The sequence below is a fragment of the Amia ocellicauda genome, chromosome 6 (genome assembly GCF_036373705.1).
Source record: "Amia ocellicauda isolate fAmiCal2 chromosome 6, fAmiCal2.hap1, whole genome shotgun sequence".
Lineage (NCBI taxonomy): Eukaryota > Metazoa > Chordata > Actinopteri > Amiiformes > Amiidae > Amia > Amia ocellicauda.
In genome coordinates, this window is record NC_089855.1 from 18,439,655 (window position 1) to 18,450,375 (window position 10,721).

A 10,721-nucleotide genomic window follows, 5' to 3' on the forward strand; every position below is an offset into this window, starting at 1 on the left:
GCTGTGGTTCATTGAAATCTGACACTTGACCCTCTATGAGTAGATGGAGAGGCTATTCCTGAGAGACTTGGAGCCGGTCTCTTTAAAAAGGCTCCAGTAACTAACTAACACTGTGATTTTACTGACATAAAAAGCTTTTTCCTCTGACAATTAAATTAACTGCTTTTTAAAATGATTTGTATTAATTTTGTTTTTTACCAATCAAAAAAGGCAAGTATACGCTGAAAGCTGGCAGCTCTATATAAATACATGCCTTTATTAAAAAACAAAACAGGAATTCAATATTTTTTCTAGAGGGTTAAGATTTTTTCCAACTTTTTTGTTGACTTTGTGCAATTAATAAATCATTGACTTGTGTTCCAATTTCTCTTCCCAGTGAAGGCAAACACTGGATACATTATTACTATATTTAATCTTGTTTCTGGAAGCCATCCAAACTGAGCATAAGAAATAATGGATAGCACCCTTACCTTTTTGATCCTGCTTAGGATTAGATTTGTTTTTTTCCTTTTCTTTATAGTTTAACTATTGCTGGCAATGGAATGATCACCCTGTTTGTTCCTGAGTTTGTCTGTTTGTCCCAAAAGACAATAAATGTCATTTTTTTATGGACAATTGCTCCTCTTGTTCTTAAACATCTGACACCCGGTCCACCACACATCTTAAATGTTTGCAAAATCCAAAGTATTTGCATAATTTAAAGTATTGCCTTGCAGCTCTAGGGGATATTGCCCTAAGCTGCACTGCGAGGGAGGTAAATGAGCGAGGGGACACACCATAGATCTCCAGCATCCTGTCCAACCTCACATGAAGCCACAGTTGGTTGGAAAATGTGGGCATAGGTGCTGTGGTTCAGGAAAAGAAAAAGAAAGGACTTGCCATGTAAGCCCTCCTAAGACCTTATATGCAGGCTATCCACACACAACTCGCTGCACAAAAACAGGCACTCTGTGACTGCCTCTGCAACGTTCAATGCCACCTGTTTTAATGGAAGAGGGAGTCACTACAGTCTTCGGTTCCTGAGATGACCGAAGCATTACTGTCCCCTGAACCAGAAAGGAGAGAGCTGTTACAGATCTTGCGGCCAGAGAGCAGTTAGCACTCCCTTCACTGAGCCTGCCCTGAGTCATATAGAACATGACATCACAGTACATTAAATTGGTGAATACTACCTTTTATATTCACTCCATGTAGTTAAGTTTCGTGGAATTGGAACTGTAAAAATTCCAGTGGGTCGAACGATATTTTCCACTGTATTACCATCAGAAAAAACTTTTTACAAAATACATATTTAACATATGTGTCCAGTTTGTTGTCCAATTAAAAAGCACACACAAAATGAAAGTAAAAAAATAGGTCATATATCTTCTTAGTCATTACATTGTGAACATTTAAAAAAGGAAATAAACAGAAAATATGACTTTCAGTTCAGAAGTGAAATTAAGGTGCTAAGAACACCATTCTGTCCTTACACTTTATTTATTTTATTAAATGTATGCAGATAGCTGAAGAATTGTAAAATATGTTATGGTGGCACATGTGGCTTGTTATAGTGAATAAGCACCATTGTAAATAGTTCATTCTGTGAGGGACTGCAGCAATGCAATGGCTTGCAAAAGTTATCACTATCTTCCCACCTCTGTCCTTGGCATGAATTTTTGTGGGAATGTTTACATAACGTTTTGCAATGGATGCTTTTGATTTGTCTAACTTTGTATTAATGTATGTTCATTATCTGCAGGGGCACATAAACCTACAAATTTAAAACCACCAAGTCTGGTAGTACGACCAAAGTGGAGGAGAGTATTGAGAACATCTATTACGGACACAACTCCTGAAGCACATTCCAGCAGATTAACTGAGATGGTGACAGAAGAGACTACAATATTCTCCACAGTGAGACTATACTACCCACTGATTTAAAGAGGTATAGGTAATTGAAGATTAAATAGGAACCCTTAAACACATAAGGTCCAACCAATAAAACAAAACTTAAAAATCAGAGTAGTTGCTCTAGTTGGTAATTCAAATGTTAGTAAAGTATTTAGGTAACTTTTCTGATCCAAGGATGTGTGAAATGTTTAGATGATACATCAGTGCTCTCTGTTACATTCATCTTTCAACCACTACATATTTTGCTTGACTAATATGTTTTTCTAGAACTGAGTTGTTTCTTTGAATCGACCATGCAATGCTAATTGGCTTCCTTCAGAGAACAGACCTTGACATTTTGTAACGCGGTCTGATTTAATGTTACACCACTTGTCTTATCTAAGTTTTTTCATGTTAAACCAAGGCTACTTCTGATAAACATTTTTGTTGACCTTACTTCCAGCTGTTTACTTTTCCACTAACGTGGTGCTTTAATGACAAAGACTCACAAGACAATGTGGAAATCCAAGAATCCTTAAAACTGCTTCTCAATCAGTTTATCCTGAACATTTCCAGATCCTTAAATCTACATAATAATACAAAACAATATGTTTAATTCTGTGTTATATATGACAAAATAACCAACAGAGGCATCTGGAGAATACACTATTCTTTTTATAATCCATGGTGTCTTTTGTAAATGTGTTATTTTCATAATTCCTCAAATTGAAGTGCCTCCAACATTCAAATATTACTCAGCAGGTTCATAATTTTCCAAAAGGAAAAAAGTCTCACAAAGTATGTATACGTATATAATCTACATTCAAAAAGTAAAAAGCGTAATTTTTTTTTGCAAAACAATACACATTCACTCTTTATACTTAAAAAATATATATATTAAAGTGAAAAATCATAAACTAAACCTATTTAGCTGATGTGTAGTTACCACAGACAAGAATATCCTGAATTTGTCATACATTTTTCATTCTAAAATGTGAAAGAAAAATGAAAATATTGCTATAGAATGGATTATAAAATCCCACAAAGAAATCACAACTTGCTTTTTGTGGGGACACAGGAAGACAGGAGTAGTCTTAGACAATAGTCCCTGTATAATTACTGTGTCTATGGCAAGGAGCATTATGATTGCACCAGATATGCACACATAAGTAACAGGACTGTTTTGTCTCTGTAGTGGCTCGTTAATAAGAAAATATGTTACTAATGAGATCAGTCATCAAAGGAACTCGTTATTCCAAGCCATCATTGCATGATCTTGAGAAAAACAGGTTTTGAAATCCTAAAATCCTGAGATAAATTACCTTTATAATCTCAAGGTAATGATAATGATAATAAGATTTTGGACCATCTTGGAGTTTGAACCATTAGTCCGCCACTGGTGCTATTGCTATGGCAACGGCACAAATTCAGGTTTTGGTCGAAAGCGGACACTCTTGGATCTGAGTCTCCACAGAGGTTTCAGGTGCCTGTACAGTCAGTGAGCAGGCCCGGATCCCACCGAGAGGCTCCAGCACATCAAACACTTTTTTCCATTCGTCCTCCTCAGGGTCATAGCACTGCACTATCTCCACCATGCAGCGGCTGTTCCAGGAGTACCCCCCGATCACATAGATCTTGCCCTTGAAAACGGCCACGCCTACGTCGCTCTGGCCCCGCAGCATGGGCGCGATGGCGGTCCACTGGTCTGTGCCTGGGCAATAGTACTCAGAGCTCAGCACGTCATCGTAGTCATTGGTGCCTCGGAAGTGGTTCCCTCCGATGACGTAGAGGCGGTCCTCAATGGAGCACATGCAATGCAGCCCCCGGATGGTACACATGTCAGCTCTGCGGCTCCAGGTGTCCGTGTCAGGATCGTAGCATGTTAGCTCCTTCTGAAAGGTGTCTCGAGTGATTCCCCCTGTACATCAAACAAGAATTATTCAGCACCTTCGTTCTGCTCCGGCCAATAGGGAACTGATGTGCAAATTCAGTTGTGCATTATCTTTCACTGTACTGTTCTGTCCTATAGACCAGAAAAGCTTACAAAGAATTATATGTGTTTATGGCCAAAAATTATACGGTTGGTGCCACATGTGAAAATATAGGTTGTGTCAAAGTAACTAAGGTGTTAATACTACATTCAGTACAGATAAGAAGCAGGAAGTGGCAGTAGGAAACTGTTGCAGAGCAGATGTGTTTTGATAAAAGAATATAAATATTTAGTGACAACAAACAGCTAATTCTCAGAAATGCCTAATTGTGCCTGACAGAAAAGGAAGTGGTAATTCAGACAAGAGCAGACAGTTGGTTTTGACCATCACAAAGCCTGCTGTTTGAACTTTGTGGTCAGTTTAGCTGATGATCACACACACTAGGGACTTTACACAGATTGCATTCAACTCCCACTCAAGAACGAGGTAGCGCTTAGATGTCTTACAACATGTAACAGACATTGCATTTAACTTCACATTCATGTTTTGTGAGCAGCACAAAAGGGCTGCCTGATCCTTCACCATTATAAGAGATGTGACAAGAAAACCAAAAACAAATTGAAGGTGCTTACCAGAGACATACATTAAATCCCCATAAACAGTTCCTGCATGGCCATAGTGAGGTTCTCCCATCGGAGACACAAATGTCCACTCGTTTTTACAGAGGTCGTAGCATTCCACACTGGCTGTTGGAGGACAGAGGGGCTTTCAAATACATTCTATAGCAAGCTTTAATATATTTATAAATGTTTATCTGCATGTAAATGAGATCACTTTACTCCTGTTTAATATTGCTCTGTAATAAACATTTTCTCTAGAAAATACTGAGAAAGACAACTAATAAACAATATGCTTTCTCTTAATACAACTGCTAGAACTACTACTACTACATAACCACCATGACAAACAGTAAAGATCGATTTTCTTCAGATACCAGATGTGATAGTCCTAGAGCTGCCATTGCCAAGTATAGTCATATGATGCTACATGTGTCTTACCAATCTCGCCTGTAGAGTTCCTCCCTCCCACAGCATAGAGTTTTCCCTTCAAGGCACTCAGGTGGAAGAAGGTCCTTTTTTCATTCAGGGAAGCAACCTGCAGCCACTTGTTGAAGCGAGGGTCATACCGGTAAACACTGTCGACTGCTGTCTTGCCCTTAGTATCATAGTTGCTCTGGCCCCCCACAATGTAAAGGAAGTTTCCAATTACAGCAATGCCATGTTGGTACCTTGGCACGTCCATGGGCTTCAGGGCTTTCCAGGTCTGGGTGTCCTCATCATACAAGCGCAGTTCCTTGCTAACCACCAGCTGTTGCCGCATTACTCCCCCTAAGGTGACAAGATAGTTGGTGTCACAGCGGATGCGTGTCCTTTCCGTCTGCATGATGGGCTGCATGTAAGGCATCATCTGGTAGTTGCTGGCTTCCAAGAGGAGGTTGACGCAGGCCGTGTCAGCCCTCAGAGACAAGTCCTCCTGGGAGATCTGCAGCAGCTCATTTGGGCTCATGAGAGGGAAGCGGATGTTCTTCATCAGACTGTAGGTGTGCACCTTGCGGTCGGGGTGGTGCTTGACCCAGGAGCAGGTGATTTGGTACAGCTCCATCTCAGAGAAGTTCTTCAGGCTGTCACTGGACAGTGCATGGGTCATGCTGTGCTCAGAGAGCTGCAGGTACTTCCCCGACTTCACCAGAGTCAAGAAGTTATTTCGAACAAACTCGTTGATGCAGGTCTCTACTTCCTCCAGATGGAAGTCGCTAGCAATTCTGCCCACTTCCACACAGTTTTCTATAGTCACCTGCATACAAGGACACAGAGGCATCTTGGTCAAAAAATGAAAACAGATAAACTTTCCCAAAGGCCAATTTTTAAATGCATGTGATTTAATTGTATCAATCATTAATATGTAGATAGCTTGTTTGCGTTTTTGACACCTTAACAAGGTTTAATTCCTTTTCCAAGTGAAGAATACCATTGGAACAGGAATATAAGTTAGGTTTCTTATCTTTGCAGATAAAATCAAAAGTATGGGAAGCAGTGTGTCACACTTTGATAACATGGAAGGAACAGTCAAAGGACAGCCGTGTCTTTAAACATTAGTTCAGTTCAGTAGATGTTAGAATGATTTTCCCAAGTCCCTTTCACTATCTATGATCCTGTCTCCAGTTCTCCTCCTCACCTCACTGCTCAGGAGCTCCTTACAGAAGTCCAGCACTGGCATGACCTGCAGGAAGCTGGCAGCCTCCAGGGTATCCTGCAGGTTGTGCATGGTCAGAGCCACCTTAGCTGTGTAGATGAAGTCTATGATGTTCTTCAGTCCCACTCTGCTGAGCCCATGAAGCTTGATGGTTTTCAAATCTTGTTCTTTCATTCCACCTTTGGGTTAAAACAAATGAAAATTCTCAGGCCAAAGCGCAAAGCAGCCTAAAAAAAAGTAAGATATATTTTTGATATCACTTAGTACTGGTGAATCAGAAGTAAAGTTAATGTTATGTTGTATATAATCCTGAAAAAATAAATAAACAATGACCATATATATATATATATATATATATATATATATATATATATGTTAATAGGTGATGTAGATATACACATAGTGGTGACCACGGCTGCAGAGCGTGAGAAGGTCAGAGTCACCATGGATTTCTCATGATCATAACTTCCTGTCAGTCATGAGAACTGTAGGGTAACATTTTTTCCTCAATTATGCACTACCGGCATTAACATACTTGTGTTTTTCTCATAAAAGGAAATATGCAATGTTTTATATGGTCAGGTATGATTGATGGATCATTTTGGTAAGGACTTTCAACAACAACAATACCAATACTAATATTGATCATTTTAAGAGAAATGTCTTCCAAAATAAAATAAAAAAATAAAAATAAGATGTGTACTAGGCACTAAAATGATGATGTTCTCTTTTCATGAGTGAAATAAAACCACACTCCTATCTAAAAAAAAAAAAAAAACTGCACTGAATGTGTAATACTAAAACAAAACAGCTGTGTAATCATAGTTTCCTTCCTAATCAGGTTGTCATGCTACACAATGGTTTATTTTTGTTTATGTGCAGTAGATACATGCATTACAAATCTAAGCTAAAGCAGTATACAAACAATATGTAGTCCAACAATATAATTGATGTATAAGTCAATGTGTTATTACATGCAAGTAGAATATAATAATATATATATGTACTCATCTTAATAGGTAAGTTAAATTAATTTTAAAAAATCCACTGACTACACTGACATCAATTAAGTATGAAAAAGAAGAGTTAATAGTAGACTACACAATACTTTGTTCCTTTAATGAATATCTGCTTGCCAGTGCCTCCCAAAATCCAACAGAAGTCCAGGCCCCAGCGCGTTAATATGCGTATAACATGCACTTCACAGAGGCAGCCAGGTCTCTAACTGACCACCACTGATAAAGGGCAGTTACCTGTGAACATTGCCTTAAAGTAGTCACTGGACGAGGCCATCACTATCCTATGGACTGCAAACGACTCATCTCCATCTCCTGGCACCAGAGCCACGTCACACAGCGTTTCAGCAGAGCGGAAATGTTCCAAGCCCTAACAGAGGACGAAAAGAACAATCAAAAAGCCAAGTAACATTTGCCCGAGAGTCTGTGGTAGTCCCAGCACTACCAGGTTACCTTTATCGAATGTACCAGAGCCCAATAAATCTTACAATACAAACAGTTTGAAAACACAAAGCAAAATCTTTGTAACAGCGAGTGCATAACCCGCAGTGTGTACCTGTAGGAGGGCAGAGCCGTGAGCTGCACTGGTGAATACCCTGGTGTTGGGCTTCTGCGGGACCGGGGGCTTGGTGTCTCTCAGCTGGCCCCTGCTGCACACTCTGGACAGCTTGCGACACAGCTTCTCCTCTTCAGCACAGTTCCTGCACACAGGGAGACTCTGCTCACTACACCAGACCTGGGTACCAGGGGCCCTGAGTTCTGGTTATACATCGAAGTACACATTACTTACCCCATCATCAAGTTATCTGACTGTATGTCTTGAAGTCACTTCTAAGAACTGCTCCTGGTAGAACCGGAATGTTCAAGTACCCTGCAAAATAATTGCATTGCACACATTTTAAAAAGGTAAAAAAAAATAATAATAAAAAAAAAAAGGTAATACATATATACAGTCTGTATATATGTATGATTGATATATATATATATATCATACATATATATACATACATATACACACTATTTTATAACACTGTAATGCTGCAATCCTAAAGAAAAAAAAGAGAAACACAAACTATGCACAATTTTGACATCCTATACATTGCAAAATAACCAAAACAAAACAGTACAGCAAAAATCCTCAATAACTGATATGAGAAGACCATGATATTTAAAGTTTTGATTTTCAAATTCTACATTTATTAACCAATCTGGGGATTTAGGAAACCATTTTAAAATGCTTTTATGAATTTGCTTAAACGCTAAAAATAATTATGGGAAAAAAACCTTATTTGGTAAGTATTTGAGTGCTCCAAGGGACTCATTGAGTCCTCAGTGAAAGTTTATATGAATTTATATGAGCAGTGTGCTGCAGTAATATCTGTTAAACTGATTCTGAAATACATGCAGTATTTTCTAAAACGATAAAACTGCAAGCAAAGGCACTTCCTATTGAAACCACAGTACAATTGACACAAACTTCTATTTAAAAGTAAATGTTTATAACCATCCTTGGGCCACATTTTTTATTTTAATGTTCATTATTAAAAGTCTTATAATTTGAATTAATTATTCATTTTTATAAAATTAGATCCCTTTAGACACTGCATCATTTATCAATCCTTAAAACATAATGACAATATTTTAATTCACTATACTAAAACCCAACAACGCCAATGATGAACAACACGCTGAATTGCATCACCTGACACACATATTATAAAAGTGAACTTACCTTTAGTAAATCTTCATAGTAGCTGATTACTTACACGCTTCAATTTCATAGTGCATAATTTGTTAACCTTTATGTAGACAACACACATTCTGTAAAGCAGAACTGTTTCTGTAGCGCTAACCACAACCAGTATAGACTTCCTGTGCTTTTTGCAGAAACACAGCTTAAAAACTCAAACTACATCCACATACTAACCATTTGAAAATGGTATATTGGAAAAATAAAATGCTGTTTTTCTGTTATTATTAGTGCTATGGGCTTTTTATTTTATTAAGGATAATGCTATTATTATTATTATTATCATTAATTAATCAAGATCTTTGTTATAGATTTATTATACTTATCATAGTCCAGTATCTAGCATACATTTTTAAAGCAGAAACGTGTTTGACTGATATACAATGCTGTTTACTGAAACTCTATATGGAGATCCACTGTAACAATGGTGGGTTATGCCATTCAACATATTGAGCTGTTTGGAGTTACATTTAGTCAGGACAGTAATATTAGGATTAGGGAACAGATTTTATAAATAAACAAAGTTAAAACAAAAATAAGTTTCTGTACAGAAAGCTTAGCCAAATTATTTTATAAAGTAGACTGGATTATAAGTTCCTGTCCTAATAATAAAGGTGAACAACTTTTGTAATAACTATTCTGTGCTGAAGGTATGAGAATATCACTGAAGGAAAGACAAATTATTCAACTGACACCTTAAGAGAGTGTCTTTTTAGAATGTGAGGCAAGAGTGTATGCGGTCAGGTGTCTGATTGGCTATTTGACTGGTAAGAGAAGTTAGTTTCACTGCTTCCTCAGGCAGCCAATTAGACACCCAGGGGTTTCCAGTTTTCAAAAACAGAGACAAGGGAAACTCTTGAGCAAAGTTTATTTTTGGTTTTGTGAAGTTTAGTTGGAGTAGTATTATGATCCCAGTATCTGAATTTGTTTGCTTTTTGAGTAGAATTCAGTTTCTTTTGTTTGTGTTTTTTTATTATGCATTTACTTATATTACACAGTTTTCTTAAAGGGAGAGAATCTCTATGTGCTTCAAAACCAGCAATTTCAGTTCCACTCCAGCAGTCTGCATTTGGAATATTCCAGACCCTTACATGACCAACCCTGTGTTTCTACATTTATCAGCCAATTCCTGATTAGTTTTGGTTTATACCTTTATGTAGCAGGGGTGCATTATTATTAATACACACACCTTCCTACCCATTGCCTAGTAACCGTGTCTGCAGTTACAAATTGTCCTGCAAATGTTTGCTTTGTTGAAAGTTTGTCCCAAACAAGTTGTACCGTGCTTTTCTAAATTATAGCAGTGTAATGCAACTGGGTCCTTCAATTTGTGAAGGAGATCTTTCACTTTAGAACAGAGCTGCTGAATATCAGGGTTAAATACATTTTTGTTAATTGTAATAATATAATTTGAAACACAGTTGAGTTAATCACATTTAGATCTGGGCTTACATTGTACCTGACAACCTGTTTTTGTCCTAGAAGAACTTTATCCTCAGCTGTAACCTAAGGTTTGTCTGACTATTATACAAAGGCTATAGTCAAGGCCTACTTGTTTTAGTTTGGTTTGTTGTAAACACTTGATGTAATATATAGTGCTGTAATTCTTGTCACAATATATGCCAATGTCTTGTAATTACTGGTGATCTATGTAGTTTTTGTTCCTTCCTTCTTTTAATTCTCCCTGAGTCAGTTTGATCTAAGGTCCTATTAGTGGTGCAATATAAATAGCTCTATTGTTATCAGTGTCTGACTCCAGTGTCTGAATGGCTCTCTGAAATGATATAGCGTGGGAACCCCCAAATGAAAAAACTTTAAAACTAGGGTGGTGTAGAGCTAACCTATCATTAACAGATAGCTCATGTAAATACCTGCTGCACTTATCTCAGGAGCACCTTT

General features: G+C 37.8%; 1 protein-coding gene across 1 annotated transcript; it reads right to left on the bottom strand.

Moving 5' to 3' along the window:
- Positions 1-1,352: 1,352 nt before the first annotated feature.
- On the bottom strand, positions 1,353-10,693 carry LOC136751148 (kelch-like protein 9). The gene is made up of 8 exons (XM_066706495.1): positions 8,805-10,693; positions 7,863-7,943; positions 7,629-7,773; positions 7,310-7,442; positions 6,039-6,235; positions 4,862-5,657; positions 4,436-4,549; positions 1,353-3,790 (listed from the first exon to the last, which is right to left on the bottom strand). Exons 2-8 carry the CDS (start codon positions 7,868-7,870, stop codon positions 3,300-3,302), a joined length of 1,884 nt encoding a protein of 627 aa, XP_066562592.1. The 5' UTR covers positions 7,871-7,943; positions 8,805-10,693; the 3' UTR covers positions 1,353-3,299.
- Positions 10,694-10,721: the final 28 nt, after the last annotated feature.